Source organism: Taudactylus pleione, unplaced genomic scaffold (assembly GCF_031769625.1).
Source record: "Taudactylus pleione unplaced genomic scaffold, aTauple2 ptg000937l, whole genome shotgun sequence".
NCBI lineage: Eukaryota > Metazoa > Chordata > Amphibia > Anura > Myobatrachidae > Taudactylus > Taudactylus pleione.
Window position 1 is genome coordinate 1,417,044 of NW_028285338.1, and position 20,138 is coordinate 1,437,181.

At 37.3% G+C, this 20,138-nt stretch overlaps 1 protein-coding gene across 1 annotated transcript in view; it reads left to right on the forward strand.

Annotated features, from left to right (window-relative positions):
• LOC148473303 (uncharacterized) overlaps positions 1-19,227 on the forward strand; it is a 124,247-nt gene extending 105,020 nt beyond the window's left edge. Inside the window, exon 4 of the mRNA XM_088459834.1 lies at positions 19,060-19,227. Within this exon, the coding sequence (XP_088315960.1) occupies positions 19,060-19,070 (11 nt within the window). The 3' untranslated portion in view covers positions 19,071-19,227. The remainder of the gene's footprint in view (positions 1-19,059) is intronic.
• Positions 19,228-20,138: the final 911 nt, after the last annotated feature.

The window sequence follows — 20,138 nt, forward strand, 5'->3', positions numbered from 1 at the left end:
GACAATCATCTCATTAGCTACATAATAAGTAATATTACACACACAGACATGACGTAGAGCCAGACAATCATCTCATTAGCTACATAATAAGTAATATTACACACACACAGACATGACATAGAGCCGGACAATCATCTCATTAGCTACATAATTAGTAATATTACACACACACAGACATGACGTAGACCCGGACAATCATCTTATTAGCTACATAATAAGTAATATTACACACAGACATGACGTAGAGCCGGACAATCATCTCATTAGCTACATAATAAGTAATATTACACACACACAGACATGACGTAGACCCGGACAATCATCTTATTAGCTACATAATAAGTAATATTACACACAGACATGACGTAGACCCGGACAATCATCTTATTAGCTACATAATAAGTAATATTACACACAGACATGACGTAGAGCAGGACAATTATCTCATTAGCTACATAATAAGTAATATTACACACACACAGACATGACATAGAGCCGGACAATCATCTCATTAGCTACATAATAAGTAATATTACACACACACAGACATGACGTAGTGCCGGACAATCATCTCACTAGCTACATAATAAGTAATATTACACACACAGACATGACGTAGTGCCGGACAATCATCTCACTAGCTACATAATAAGTAATATTACACACAGACATGACGTAGTGCAGGACAATCATCTCATTAGCTACATAATAAGTAATATTACACACACACAGACATGACGTAGAGCAGGACAATCATCTCATTAGCTACATAATAAGTAATATTACACACAGACATGACGTAGAGCCGGACAATCATCTCATTAGCTACATAATAAGTAATATTACACACAGACATGACGTAGTGCCGGACAATCATCTCATTAGCTACATAATAAGTAATATTACACACAGACATGACGTAGTGCAGGACAATCATCTCATTAGCTACATAATAAGTAATATTACACACACACAGACATGACGTAGAGCAGGACAATCATCTCATTAGCTACATAATAAGTAATATTACACACAGACATGACGTAGTGCCGGACAATCATCTCACTAGCTACATAATAAGTAATATTACACACACACAGACATGACGTAGAGCCGGACAATCATCTCACTAGCTACATAATAAGTAATATTACACACACACAGACATGACGTAGTGCCGGACAATCATCTCACTAGCTGCATAATAAGTAATATTACACACAGACATGACGTAGTGCAGGACAATCATCTCATTAGCTACATAATAAGTAATATTACAAACACACACACATGACGTAGAGCCGGACAATCATCTCATTAGCTACATAATAAGTAATATTACACACACACAGACATGACGTAGAGCCGGACAATCATTAGCTACATAATAAGTAATATTACACACAGACATGACGTAGAGCCGGACAATCATCTCATTAGCTACATAATAAGTAATATTACACACACAGACATGACATAGAGCCGGACAATCATCTCATTAGCTACATAATAAGTAATATTACACACACACAGACATGACGTAGAGCCGGACAATCATTAGCTACATAATAAGTAATATTACACACAGACATGACGTAGAGCCGGACAATCATCTCATTAGCTACATAATAAGTAATATTACACACACAGACATGACATAGAGCCGGACAATCATCTCATTAGCTACATAATAAGTAATATTACACACACACAGACATGACGTAGAGCCGGACAATCATCTCATTAGTTACATAATAAGTAATATTACACACACACAGACATGACATAGAGCCGGACAATCATCTCATTAGCTACATAATAAGTAATATTACACACAGACATGACATAGAGCAGGACAATCATCTCATTAGCTACATAATAAGTAATATTACACACACACAGACATGACATAGAGCAGGACAATCATATCATTAGCTACATAATAAGTAATATTACACACACAGACATGACATAGAGCCGGACAATCATCTCATTAGCTACATAATAAGTTTTATTACACAAACACAGACAAGACGTAGAGCCGGACAATCATCTCATTAGCTACATAATAAGTAATATTACACACACAGACATGACATAGAGCCTGACAATCATCTCATTAGCTACATAATAAGTAATATTACACACACACAGACATGACATAGAGCCGGACAATCATCTCATTAGCTACATAATAAGTAATATTACACACACACAGACATGACATAGAGCCGGACAATCATCTCATTAGCTACATAATAAGTAATATTACACACACACAGACATGACGTAGAGCCGGACAATCATCTCATTAGCTACATAATAAGTAATATTACACACAGACATGACGTAGTGCAGGACAATCATCTCACTAGCTACATAATAAGTAATATTACACACACACAGACATGACATAGAGCCGGACAATCATCTCATTAGCTACATAATAAGTAATATTACACACACACAGACATGACATAGAGCCGGACAATCATCTCATTAGCTACATAATAAGTAATATTACACACACACAGACATGACATAGAGCCGGACAATCATCTCATTAGCTACATAATAAGTTTTATTACACAAACACAGACAAGACGTAGAGCCGGACAATCATCTCATTAGCTACATAATAAGTAATATTACACACACAGACATGACATAGAGCCTGACAATCATCTCATTAGCTACATAATAAGTAATATTACACACACACAGACATCACATAGAGCCGGACAATCATCTCATTAGCTACATAATAAGTAATATTACACACACACAGACATGACATAGAGCCGGACAATCATCTCATTAGCTACATAATAAGTAATATTACACACACACAGACATGACGTAGAGCCGGACAATCATCTCATTAGCTACATAATAAGTAATATTACACACAGACATGACGTAGTGCAGGACAATCATCTCACTAGCTACATAATAAGTAATATTACACACACACAGACATGACATAGAGCCGGACAATCATCTCATTAGCTACATAATAAGTAATATTACACACACACAGACATGACATAGAGCCGGACAATCATCTCATTAGCTACATAATAAGTAATATTACACACACACAGACATGACGTAGAGCAGGACAATCATCTCATTAGCTACATAATAAGTAATAATACACACACACAGACATGACGTAGAGCCAGACAATCATCTCATTAGCTACATAATAAGTAATATTACACACACAGACATGACGTAGAGCCAGACAATCATCTCATTAGCTACATAATAAGTAATATTACACACAAACAGACATGACGTAGTGCCGGACAATCATCTCATTAGCTACATAATAAGTAATATTACACACACACAGACATGACGTAGAGCCGGACAATCATCTCATTAGCTACATAATAAGTAATATTACACACACAGACATGACGTAGAGCAGGACAATCATCTCATTAGCTACATAATAAGTAATATTACACACACACAGACATGACGTAGAGCAGGACAATCATCTCATTAGCTACATAATAAGTAATATTACACACACACAGACATGACGTAGAGCCGGACAATCATCTCATTAGCTACATAATAAGTAATATTACACACACACAGACATGACGTAGTGCCGGACAATCATCTCATTAGCTACATAATAAGTAATATTACACACACACAGACATGATGTAGAGCAGGACAATCATCTCATTAGCTACATAATAAGTAATATTACACACACAAAGACATGACGTAGAGCCGGACATTCATCTCATTAGCTACATAATAAGTAATATTACACACACACAGACATGACGTAGTGCAGGACAATCATCTCATTAGCTACATAATAAGTAATATTACACACACACAGACATGACATAGAGCCGGACAATTATCTCATTAGCTACATAATAAGTAATAATACACACAGACATGACGTAGAGCCGGACAATCATCTCATTAGCTACATAATAAGTAATAATACACACAGATATGACGTAGTGCCGGGCAATCATCTCACTAGCTACATAATAAGTAATATTACACACAGACATGACGTAGAGCCGGACAATCATCTCATTAGCTACATAATAAGTAATATTACACACACACAGACAAGACGTAGAGCAGGACAATCATCTCATTAGCTACATAATAAGTAATATTACACACACAGACATGACGTAGAGCCGGACAATCATCTCATTAGCTACATAATAAGTTTTATTACACAAACACAGACAAGACGTAGAGCCGGACAATCATATCATTAGCTACATAATAAGTAATATTACACACACAGACATGACATAGAGCCTGACAATCATCTCATTAGCTACATAATAAGTAATATTACACACACACAGACATGACATAGAGCCGGACAATCATCTCATTAGCTACATAATAAGTAATATTACACACACACAGACATGACGTAGAGCCGGACAATCATCTCATTAGCTACATAATAAGTAATATTACACACAGACATGACGTAGTGCAGGACAATCATCTCACTAGCTACATAATAAGTAATATTACACACACACAGACATGACATAGAGCCGGACAATCATCTCATTAGCTACATAATAAGTAATATTACACACACACAGACATGACGTAGAGCAGGACAATCATCTCATTAGCTACATAATAAGTAATATTACACACACACAGACATGACATAGAGCCGGACAATCATCTCATTAGCTACATAATAAGTAATATTACACACACACAGACATGACATAGAGCCGGACATTCATCTCATTAGCTACATAATAAGTAATATTACACACACACAGACATGACATAGAGCCGGACAATCATCTCATTAGCTACATAATAAGTAATAATACACACACACAGACATGACGTAGAGCCGGACAATCATCTCATTAGCTACATAATAAGTAATATTACACACACAGACATGACGTAGAGCCGGACAATCATCTCATTAGCTACATAATAAGTAATATTACACACACACAGACATGACGTAGTGCCGGACAATCATCTCATTAGCTACATAATAAGTAATATTACACACAGACATGACATAGAGCCGGACAATCATCTCATTAGCTACATAATAAGTAATAATACACACACACAGACATGACGTAGAGCAGGACAATCATCTCATTAGCTACATAATAAGTAATATTACACACACACAGACATGACGTAGAGCAGGACAATCATCTCATTAGCTACATAATAAGTAATATTACACACACACAGACATGACGTAGAGCCGGACAATCATCTCATTAGCTACATAATAAGTAATATTACACACACAGACATGACGTAGAGCCGGACAATCATCTCATTAGCTACATAATAAGTAATATTACACACACACAGACATGACGTAGAGCCGGACATTCATCTTATTAGCTACATAATAAGTAATATTACACACACACAGACATGACGTAGTGCAGGACAATCATCTCATTAGCTACATAATAAGTAATATTACACACACACAGACATGACGTAGTGCAGGACAATCATCTCATTAGCTACATAATAAGTAATATTACACACACACAGACATGACATAGAGCCGGACAATCATCTCATTAGCTACATAATAAGTAATAATACACACAGACATGACGTAGAGCCGGACAGTCATCTCATTAGCTACATAATAAGTAATAATACACACAGATATGACGTAGTGCCGGGCAATCATCTCACTAGCTACATAATAAGTAATATTACACACAGACATGACGTAGAGCCGGACAATCATCTCATTAGCTACATAATAAGTAATATTACACACACACAGACAAGACGTAGAGCAGGACAATCATCTCATTAGCTACATAATAAGTAATATTACACACACACAGACATGACGTACAGCCGGACAATCATCTCATTAGCTACATAATAAGTAATATTACACACAGGCATGGCGTAGAGCGGGAAAATCATCTCATTAGCTACATAATAAGTAATATTACACACACACAGACATGACGTAGAGCCGGACAATCATTAGCTACATAATAAGTAATATTACACACAGACATGACGTAGAGCAGGACAATCATCTCATTAGCTACATAATAAGTAATATTACACACACAGACATGACATAGAGCCGGACAATCATCTCATTATCTTCATAATAAGTAATATTACACACACACAGACATGACGTAGAGCCGGACAATCATCTCATTAGCTACATAATAAGTAATATTACACACACACAGACATGACGTAGAGCAGGACAATCATCTCAACAGCTACATAATAAGTAATATTACACACAGACATGACGTAGAGCCGGACAATCATCTCATTAGCTACATAATAAGTAATATTACACACACAGACATGACGTAGAGCCGGACAATCATCTCATCAGCTACATAATAAGTAATATTACACACACACAGACATGACGTAGAGCCGGACAATCATCTCATTAGCTAAATAATAAGTAATATTACACACACACAGACATGACATAGAGACGGACAATCATCTCATTAGCTACATAATAAGTAATATTACACACACAGACATGACGTAGAGCCGGACAATCATCTCATTAGCTACATAATAAGTAATATTACACACTCACAGACATGACGTAGAGCAGGACAATCATCTCATTAGCTACATAATAAGTAATATTACACACAGACATGACGTAGAGCCGGACAATCATCTCATTAGTTACATAATAAGTAATATTACACACACAGACATGACGTAGAGCAGGACAATCATCTCATTATCTACATAATAAGTAATATTACACACACACAGACATGACGTAGAGCCGGACAATCATCTCATTAGCTACATAATAAGTAATATTACACACAGACATGACGTAGAGCCGGACAATCATCTCATTAGCTACATAATAAGTAATATTACACACACACAGACATGACGTAGAGCCGGACAATCATCTCATTAGCTACATAATAAGTAATATTACACACACACAGACATGACGTAGAGCCGGACAATCATCTCATTAGCTACATAATAAGTAATATTACACACAGACATGACGTAGAGCCGGACAATCATCTCATTAGCTACATAATAAGTAATATTACACACTCACAGACATGACGTAGAGCAGGACAATCATCTCATTAGCTACATAATAAGTAATATTACACACACAGACATGACGTAGAGCCGGACAATCATCTCATTAGCTACATAATAAGGAATATTACACACAGACATGACGTAGAGCCGGACAATCATCTCATTAGCTACATAATAAGTAATATTACACACACACAGACATGACATAGAGCCGGACAATCATCTCATTATCTACATAATAAGTAATATTACACACACACAGACATGACGTAGAGCCGGACAATCATCTCATTATCTGCATAATAAGTAATATTACACACACACAGACATGACTTAGAGCCCGTCAATCATCTCATTAGCTACATAATAAGTAATATTACACACACACAGACATGACGTAGAGCCGGACAATCATCTCATTAGCTACATAATAAGGAATATTACACACAGACATGACGTAGAGCCGGACAATCATCTCATTGGCTACATAATAAGTAATATTACACACACAGACATGACGTAGAGCCGGACAATCATCTCATTATCTACATAATAAGTAATATTACACACACACAGACATGACGTAGAGCCGGACAATCATCTCATTAGCTACATAATAAGTAATATTACACACACACAGACATGACGTAGAGCAGGACAATCATCTCAACAGCTACATAATAAGTAATATTACACACAGACATGACGTAGAGCCGGACAATCATCTCATTAGCTACATAATAAGTAATATTACACACACAGACATGACGTAGAGCCGGACAATCATCTCATCAGCTACATAATAAGTAATATTACACACACACAGACATGACGTAGAGCCGGACAATCATCTCATTAGCTAAATAATAAGTAATATTACACACACACAGACATGACATAGAGACGGACAATCATCTCATTAGCTACATAATAAGTAATATTACACACACAGACATGACGTAGAGCAGGACAATCATTAGCTACGTAATAAGTAATATTACACACAGACATGACGTAGAGCCGGACAATCATCTCATTAGCTACATAATAAGTAATATTACACACACAGACATGACGTAGAGCCGGACAATCATCTCATTAGCTACATAATAAGTAATATTACACACTCACAGACATGACGTAGAGCAGGACAATCATCTCATTAGCTACATAATAAGTAATATTACACACAGACATGACGTAGAGCCGGACAATCATCTCATTAGTTACATAATAAGTAATATTACACACACAGACATGACGTAGAGCCGGACAATCATATCATTAGCTACATAATAAGTAATATTACACACACACAGACATGACGTAGAGCAGGACAATCATCTCATTATCTACATAATAAGTAATATTACACACACACAGACATGACGTAGAGCCGGACAATCATCTCATTAGCTACATAATAAGTAATATTACACACAGACATGACGTAGAGCCGGACAATCATCTCATTAGTTACATAATAAGTAATATTACACACACAGACATGACGTAGAGCAGGACAATCATCTCATTATCTACATAATAAGTAATATTACACACACACAGACATGACGTAGAGCCGGACAATCATCTCATTAGCTACATAATAAGTTTTATTACACAAACACAGACAAGACGTAGAGCCGGACAATCATCTCATTAGCTACATAATAAGTAATATTACACACACAGACATGACATAGAGCCTGACAATCATCTCATTAGCTACATAATAAGTAATATTACACACACACAGACATGACATAGAGCCGGACAATCATCTCATTAGCTACATAATAAGTAATATTACACACACACAGACATGACATAGAGCCGGACAATCATCTCATTAGCTACATAATAAGTAATATTACACACACACAGACATGACGTAGAGCCGGACAATCATCTCATTAGCTACATAATAAGTAATATTACACACAGACATGACGTAGTGCAGGACAATCATCTCACTAGCTACATAATAAGTAATATTACACACACACAGACATGACATAGAGCCGGACAATCATCTCATTAGCTACATAATAAGTAATATTACACACACACAGACATGACATAGAGCCGGACAATCATCTCATTAGCTACATAATAAGTAATATTACACACACACAGACATGACATAGAGCCGGACAATCATCTCATTAGCTACATAATAAGTTTTATTACACAAACACAGACAAGACGTAGAGCCGGACAATCATCTCATTAGCTACATAATAAGTAATATTACACACACAGACATGACATAGAGCCTGACAATCATCTCATTAGCTACATAATAAGTAATATTACACACACACAGACATCACATAGAGCCGGACAATCATCTCATTAGCTACATAATAAGTAATATTACACACACACAGACATGACATAGAGCCGGACAATCATCTCATTAGCTACATAATAAGTAATATTACACACACACAGACATGACGTAGAGCCGGACAATCATCTCATTAGCTACATAATAAGTAATATTACACACAGACATGACGTAGTGCAGGACAATCATCTCACTAGCTACATAATAAGTAATATTACACACACACAGACATGACATAGAGCCGGACAATCATCTCATTAGCTACATAATAAGTAATATTACACACACACAGACATGACATAGAGCCGGACAATCATCTCATTAGCTACATAATAAGTAATATTACACACACACAGACATGACGTAGAGCAGGACAATCATCTCATTAGCTACATAATAAGTAATAATACACACACACAGACATGACGTAGAGCCAGACAATCATCTCATTAGCTACATAATAAGTAATATTACACACACAGACATGACGTAGAGCCAGACAATCATCTCATTAGCTACATAATAAGTAATATTACACACAAACAGACATGACGTAGTGCCGGACAATCATCTCATTAGCTACATAATAAGTAATATTACACACACACAGACATGACGTAGAGCCGGACAATCATCTCATTAGCTACATAATAAGTAATATTACACACACAGACATGACGTAGAGCAGGACAATCATCTCATTAGCTACATAATAAGTAATATTACACACACACAGACATGACGTAGAGCAGGACAATCATCTCATTAGCTACATAATAAGTAATATTACACACACACAGACATGACGTAGAGCCGGACAATCATCTCATTAGCTACATAATAAGTAATATTACACACACACAGACATGACGTAGTGCCGGACAATCATCTCATTAGCTACATAATAAGTAATATTACACACACACAGACATGATGTAGAGCAGGACAATCATCTCATTAGCTACATAATAAGTAATATTACACACACAAAGACATGACGTAGAGCCGGACATTCATCTCATTAGCTACATAATAAGTAATATTACACACACACAGACATGACGTAGTGCAGGACAATCATCTCATTAGCTACATAATAAGTAATATTACACACACACAGACATGACATAGAGCCGGACAATTATCTCATTAGCTACATAATAAGTAATAATACACACAGACATGACGTAGAGCCGGACAATCATCTCATTAGCTACATAATAAGTAATAATACACACAGATATGACGTAGTGCCGGGCAATCATCTCACTAGCTACATAATAAGTAATATTACACACAGACATGACGTAGAGCCGGACAATCATCTCATTAGCTACATAATAAGTAATATTACACACACACAGACAAGACGTAGAGCAGGACAATCATCTCATTAGCTACATAATAAGTAATATTACACACACAGACATGACGTAGAGCCGGACAATCATCTCATTAGCTACATAATAAGTTTTATTACACAAACACAGACAAGACGTAGAGCCGGACAATCATATCATTAGCTACATAATAAGTAATATTACACACACAGACATGACATAGAGCCTGACAATCATCTCATTAGCTACATAATAAGTAATATTACACACACACAGACATGACATAGAGCCGGACAATCATCTCATTAGCTACATAATAAGTAATATTACACACACACAGACATGACGTAGAGCCGGACAATCATCTCATTAGCTACATAATAAGTAATATTACACACAGACATGACGTAGTGCAGGACAATCATCTCACTAGCTACATAATAAGTAATATTACACACACACAGACATGACATAGAGCCGGACAATCATCTCATTAGCTACATAATAAGTAATATTACACACACACAGACATGACGTAGAGCAGGACAATCATCTCATTAGCTACATAATAAGTAATATTACACACACACAGACATGACATAGAGCCGGACAATCATCTCATTAGCTACATAATAAGTAATATTACACACACACAGACATGACATAGAGCCGGACATTCATCTCATTAGCTACATAATAAGTAATATTACACACACACAGACATGACATAGAGCCGGACAATCATCTCATTAGCTACATAATAAGTAATAATACACACACACAGACATGACGTAGAGCCGGACAATCATCTCATTAGCTACATAATAAGTAATATTACACACACAGACATGACGTAGAGCCGGACAATCATCTCATTAGCTACATAATAAGTAATATTACACACACACAGACATGACGTAGTGCCGGACAATCATCTCATTAGCTACATAATAAGTAATATTACACACAGACATGACATAGAGCCGGACAATCATCTCATTAGCTACATAATAAGTAATAATACACACACACAGACATGACGTAGAGCAGGACAATCATCTCATTAGCTACATAATAAGTAATATTACACACACACAGACATGACGTAGAGCAGGACAATCATCTCATTAGCTACATAATAAGTAATATTACACACACACAGACATGACGTAGAGCCGGACAATCATCTCATTAGCTACATAATAAGTAATATTACACACACAGACATGACGTAGAGCCGGACAATCATCTCATTAGCTACATAATAAGTAATATTACACACACACAGACATGACGTAGAGCCGGACATTCATCTTATTAGCTACATAATAAGTAATATTACACACACACAGACATGACGTAGTGCAGGACAATCATCTCATTAGCTACATAATAAGTAATATTACACACACACAGACATGACGTAGTGCAGGACAATCATCTCATTAGCTACATAATAAGTAATATTACACACACACAGACATGACATAGAGCCGGACAATCATCTCATTAGCTACATAATAAGTAATAATACACACAGACATGACGTAGAGCCGGACAGTCATCTCATTAGCTACATAATAAGTAATAATACACACAGATATGACGTAGTGCCGGGCAATCATCTCACTAGCTACATAATAAGTAATATTACACACAGACATGACGTAGAGCCGGACAATCATCTCATTAGCTACATAATAAGTAATATTACACACACACAGACAAGACGTAGAGCAGGACAATCATCTCATTAGCTACATAATAAGTAATATTACACACACACAGACATGACGTACAGCCGGACAATCATCTCATTAGCTACATAATAAGTAATATTACACACAGGCATGGCGTAGAGCGGGACAATCATCTCATTAGCTACATAATAAGTAATATTACACACACACAGACATGACGTAGAGCCGGACAATCATTAGCTACATAATAAGTAATATTACACACAGACATGACGTAGAGCAGGACAATCATCTCATTAGCTACATAATAAGTAATATTACACACACAGACATGACATAGAGCCGGACAATCATCTCATTATCTTCATAATAAGTAATATTACACACACACAGACATGACGTAGAGCCGGACAATCATCTCATTAGCTACATAATAAGTAATATTACACACACACAGACATGACGTAGAGCAGGACAATCATCTCAACAGCTACATAATAAGTAATATTACACACAGACATGACGTAGAGCCGGACAATCATCTCATTAGCTACATAATAAGTAATATTACACACACAGACATGACGTAGAGCCGGACAATCATCTCATCAGCTACATAATAAGTAATATTACACACACACAGACATGACGTAGAGCCGGACAATCATCTCATTAGCTAAATAATAAGTAATATTACACACACACAGACATGACATAGAGACGGACAATCATCTCATTAGCTACATAATAAGTAATATTACACACACAGACATGACGTAGAGCCGGACAATCATCTCATTAGCTACATAATAAGTAATATTACACACTCACAGACATGACGTAGAGCAGGACAATCATCTCATTAGCTACATAATAAGTAATATTACACACAGACATGACGTAGAGCCGGACAATCATCTCATTAGTTACATAATAAGTAATATTACACACACAGACATGACGTAGAGCAGGACAATCATCTCATTATCTACATAATAAGTAATATTACACACACACAGACATGACGTAGAGCCGGACAATCATCTCATTAGCTACATAATAAGTAATATTACACACAGACATGACGTAGAGCCGGACAATCATCTCATTAGCTACATAATAAGTAATATTACACACACACAGACATGACGTAGAGCCGGACAATCATCTCATTAGCTACATAATAAGTAATATTACACACACACAGACATGACGTAGAGCCGGACAATCATCTCATTAGCTACATAATAAGTAATATTACACACAGACATGACGTAGAGCCGGACAATCATCTCATTAGCTACATAATAAGTAATATTACACACTCACAGACATGACGTAGAGCAGGACAATCATCTCATTAGCTACATAATAAGTAATATTACACACACAGACATGACGTAGAGCCGGACAATCATCTCATTAGCTACATAATAAGGAATATTACACACAGACATGACGTAGAGCCGGACAATCATCTCATTAGCTACATAATAAGTAATATTACACACACACAGACATGACATAGAGCCGGACAATCATCTCATTATCTACATAATAAGTAATATTACACACACACAGACATGACGTAGAGCCGGACAATCATCTCATTATCTGCATAATAAGTAATATTACACACACACAGACATGACTTAGAGCCCGTCAATCATCTCATTAGCTACATAATAAGTAATATTACACACACACAGACATGACGTAGAGCCGGACAATCATCTCATTAGCTACATAATAAGGAATATTACACACAGACATGACGTAGAGCCGGACAATCATCTCATTGGCTACATAATAAGTAATATTACACACACAGACATGACGTAGAGCCGGACAATCATCTCATTATCTACATAATAAGTAATATTACACACACACAGACATGACGTAGAGCCGGACAATCATCTCATTAGCTACATAATAAGTAATATTACACACACACAGACATGACGTAGAGCAGGACAATCATCTCAACAGCTACATAATAAGTAATATTACACACAGACATGACGTAGAGCCGGACAATCATCTCATTAGCTACATAATAAGTAATATTACACACACAGACATGACGTAGAGCCGGACAATCATCTCATCAGCTACATAATAAGTAATATTACACACACACAGACATGACGTAGAGCCGGACAATCATCTCATTAGCTAAATAATAAGTAATATTACACACACACAGACATGACATAGAGACGGACAATCATCTCATTAGCTACATAATAAGTAATATTACACACACAGACATGACGTAGAGCAGGACAATCATTAGCTACGTAATAAGTAATATTACACACAGACATGACGTAGAGCCGGACAATCATCTCATTAGCTACATAATAAGTAATATTACACACACAGACATGACGTAGAGCCGGACAATCATCTCATTAGCTACATAATAAGTAATATTACACACTCACAGACATGACGTAGAGCAGGACAATCATCTCATTAGCTACATAATAAGTAATATTACACACAGACATGACGTAGAGCCGGACAATCATCTCATTAGTTACATAATAAGTAATATTACACACACAGACATGACGTAGAGCCGGACAATCATATCATTAGCTACATAATAAGTAATATTACACACACACAGACATGACGTAGAGCAGGACAATCATCTCATTATCTACATAATAAGTAATATTACACACACACAGACATGACGTAGAGCCGGACAATCATCTCATTAGCTACATAATAAGTAATATTACACACAGACATGACGTAGAGCCGGACAATCATCTCATTAGTTACATAATAAGTAATATTACACACACAGACATGACGTAGAGCAGGACAATCATCTCATTATCTACATAATAAGTAATATTACACACACACAGACATGACGTAGAGCCGGACAATCATCTCATTAGCTACATAATAAGTAATATTACACACAGACATGACGTAGAGCCGGACAATCATCTCATTAGCTACATAATAAGTAATATTACACACACACAGACATGACGTAGAGCCGGACAATCATCTCATTAGCTACATAATAAGTAATATTACACACACACAGACATGACGTAGAGCCGGACAATCATCTCATTAGCTACATAATAAGTAATATTACACACAGACATGACGTAGAGCCGGACAATCATCTCATTAGCTACATAATAAGTAATATTACACACTCACAGACATGACGTAGAGCAGGACAATCATCTCATTAGCTACATAATAAGTAATATTACACACACAGACATGACGTAGAGCCGGACAATCATCTCATTAGCTACATAATAAGGAATATTACACACAGACATGACGTAGAGCCGGACAATCATCTCATTAGCTACATAATAAGTAATATTACACACACACAGACATGACATAGAGCCGGACAATCATCTCATTATCTACATAATAAGTAATATTACACACACACAGACATGACGTAGAGCCGGACAATCATCTCATTATCTGCATAATAAGTAATATTACACACACACAGACATGACTTAGAGCCCGTCAATCATCTCATTAGCTACATAATAAGTAATATTACACACACACAGACATGACGTAGAGCCGGACAATCATCTCATTAGCTACATAATAAGGAATATTACACACAGACATGACGTAGAGCCGGACAATCATCTCATTGGCTACATAATAAGTAATATTACACACACAGACATGACGTAGAGCCGGACAATCATCTCATTATCTACATAATAAGTAATATTACACACACACAGACATGACGTAGAGCCGGACAATCATCTCATTAGCTACATAATAAGTAATATTACACACACACAGACATGACGTAGAGCAGGACAATCATCTCAACAGCTACATAATAAGTAATATTACACACAGACATGACGTAGAGCCGGACAATCATCTCATTAGCTACATAATAAGTAATATTACACACACAGACATGACGTAGAGCCGGACAATCATCTCATCAGCTACATAATAAGTAATATTACACACACACAGACATGACGTAGAGCCGGACAATCATCTCATTAGCTAAATAATAAGTAATATTACACACACACAGACATGACATAGAGACGGACAATCATCTCATTAGCTACATAATAAGTAATATTACACACACAGACATGACGTAGAGCAGGACAATCATTAGCTACGTAATAAGTAATATTACACACAGACATGACGTAGAGCCGGACAATCATCTCATTAGCTACATAATAAGTAATATTACACACACAGACATGACGTAGAGCCGGACAATCATCTCATTAGCTACATAATAAGTAATATTACACACTCACAGACATGACGTAGAGCAGGACAATCATCTCATTAGCTACATAATAAGTAATATTACACACAGACATGACGTAGAGCCGGACAATCATCTCATTAGTTACATAATAAGTAATATTACACACACAGACATGACGTAGAGCCGGACAATCATATCATTAGCTACATAATAAGTAATATTACACACACACAGACATGACGTAGAGCAGGACAATCATCTCATTATCTACATAATAAGTAATATTACACACACACAGACATGACGTAGAGCCGGACAATCATCTCATTAGCTACATAATAAGTAATATTACACACAGACATGACGTAGAGCCGGACAATCATCTCATTAGCTACATAATAAGTAATATTACACACACACAGACATGACGTAGAGCCGGACAATCATCTCATTAGCTACATAATAAGTAATATTACACACACACAGACATGACGTAGAGCCGGACAATCATCTCATTAGCTACATAATAAGTAATATTACACACAGACATGACGTAGAGCCGGACAATCATCTCATTAGCTACATAATAAGTAATATTACACACTCACAGACATGACGTAGAGCAGGACAATCATCTCATTAGCTACATAATAAGTAATATTACACACACAGACATGACGTAGAGCCGGACAATCATCTCATTAGCTACATAATAAGGAATATTACACACAGACATGACGTAGAGCCGGACAATCATCTCATTAGCTACATAATAAGTAATATTACACACACACAGACATGACATAGAGCCGGACAATCATCTCATTAGCTACATAATAAGTAATATTACACACACACAGACATGACATAGAGCCGGACAATCATCTCATTATCTACATAATAAGTAATATTACACACACACAGACATGACGTAGAGCCGGACAATCATCTCATTATCTACATAATAAGTAATATTACACACACACAGACATGACTTAGAGCCCGTCAATCATCTCATTAGCTACATAATAAGTAATATTACACACACACAGACATGACGTAGAGCCGGACAATCATCTCATTAGCTACATAATAAGGAATATTACACACAGACATGACGTAGAGCCGGACAATCATCTCATTGGCTACATAATAAGTAATATTACACACACAGACATGACATAGAGCCGGACAATCATCTCATTATCTACATAATAAGTAATATTACACACACACAGACATGACGTAGAGCCGGACAATCATCTCATTATCTACATAATAAGTAATATTACACACACACAGACATGACGTAGAGCAGGACAATCATCTTATTAGCTACATAATAAGTAATATTATACACAGACATGACGTAGAGCCGGACAATCATCTCATTAGCTACATAATAAGTAATATTACACACACACAGACATGACTTAGAGCCCGTCAATCATCTCATTAGCTACATAATAAGTAATATTACACACACACAGACATGACGTAGAGCCGGACAATCATCTCATTAGCTACATAATAAGTAATATTACACACAGATATGACGTAGAGCCGGACAATCATCTCATTAGCTACATAATAAGTAATATTACACACACAAGTCGGACACATTACCGCATGCATGGAAAGGCTGCTGCCCTGATTATTTAGTTGTTTTGGTAATATATCAATGTTCATTCATCTTGTATCCAATAACCAAACTAGAGCATTACTCAGCCCCACAGCCCAGACACAACTGACCTGGTAATTGTTTATCATCAGGGGCGTATCTACCCCTTGGACAGGATGGAACTCACCAGGGGGTGGCTCTGAGGCGTGCCAATCTGTCAGACAGTGAGGACAGGGCATGAGGGGAGCTACGTCACCAGTCCCCGCTCACATCCCCATACACAGGAAGTAGAGTACTCAGCACTACATCCATCGTGATCTCATGCCCCGCATATAGCTGCTGGCGGCCACCGCACAGCATCCTCGGAGGTGGAGTCTCCACACAGCTGCCTGGAATGTAAGCTTTGCAACATGATGGGACCTGTAGTCCTCCTTGCGCAACCCTCTAAAGGTGACAATGCTAGAAGTTACACATTACAGCAAGTTCCCAGGAGGCTTCTGTGACGCTGGCCCTGGCTGCTGCACCACGTGACCCCGCCGGGTGTTCCGCAGTCTATGATAGAAGTTCCTGTAGTTGGGATATAATGTATTTGTTCGGAAAGTATTAGTCCTTAATGGCGCTATACAGAGGCTAACGCTGTATGTACAATATCTCTACTTATACAGATGAGTCCTGATTTACCAGCAACAGAACAGGAACAGAAGAGGCTGCAGCATGAGTCCAGTGTGACCGCAGAGCTTCTGTACATCACCCAGCGGAGAAGCCATTATACAAGGCCCTGAAGCTGGAGACGTTGCAGTCAATGTTGTGCACATTACATAATAAAGTATGAATTAAACCTCTGTACTTGTTGGTTGGTTGGCAATTCTTCGCCTGTGTTATCAGACAGCGCTGGCAGTGCCAGCCAGATGGAGACGTCCTCATATACTGTACTATGGGGTAGGTAAAAATGTGTCTATGGGAATTTTTGGACAAGAGAGGATCCCAGTTATTTTCAGGTATCACCAGGTTCTATCAGTGTTGTCAAACATGCAAATTATAATACAAAGCCTTCAAAAGTATACTAGGTTTGTGTCCTACATTCTAGTTAAATTACAGAAGTATTAGTTAGCGTACGTTTGTCATTAGTTGTCACATTTTGTCCTCCACCATCTTTTATACATTGGAATGTGTTTGAGTTGCTGCAGAGCGATGGAGTCAGGACATGAGGGCAAAGGTCATAAATTGTTCCTCATCTTTAATGGTGATTATTCTGTAACTAGAAATTCCGATGATTGCACAAATTATTTTTCGGCGCCTCATATTCACCTAAAGAAATGTCAGCCAGTGGTTTGAGATAAGTAGTGTCTGTAGGGCTTATGGGCTGATTCACTACAGATCGCTATTCCGATCACAGCTGCGATTACGCACGCAGTTCAACTGCGATAGTATGCTAATTGCAATCGCAGTGCCCTCGCAGCATAACATAAGGACGCACAATTTACTTACCACATATACGTAATGTTTAGCAAAACTGTGAAACCATCGGTAACATCGGTAACATCGCAGCCTCACGCACACTGAGACCTCAGGCAGCGGAGGCCATCACAGTGGATAATTTATGCGCGGCCGTGCAACAGAATAGAAACGCACTGGCACGCCTGTGTTCACCCAACCACCGCCCCGTCACCCCCCCCCCCCAAAGGGCACTTCCTGTCTTTCACTCTGTGATGGGTCTGTGTAGCCTCTGCAATTACAGTCCTGA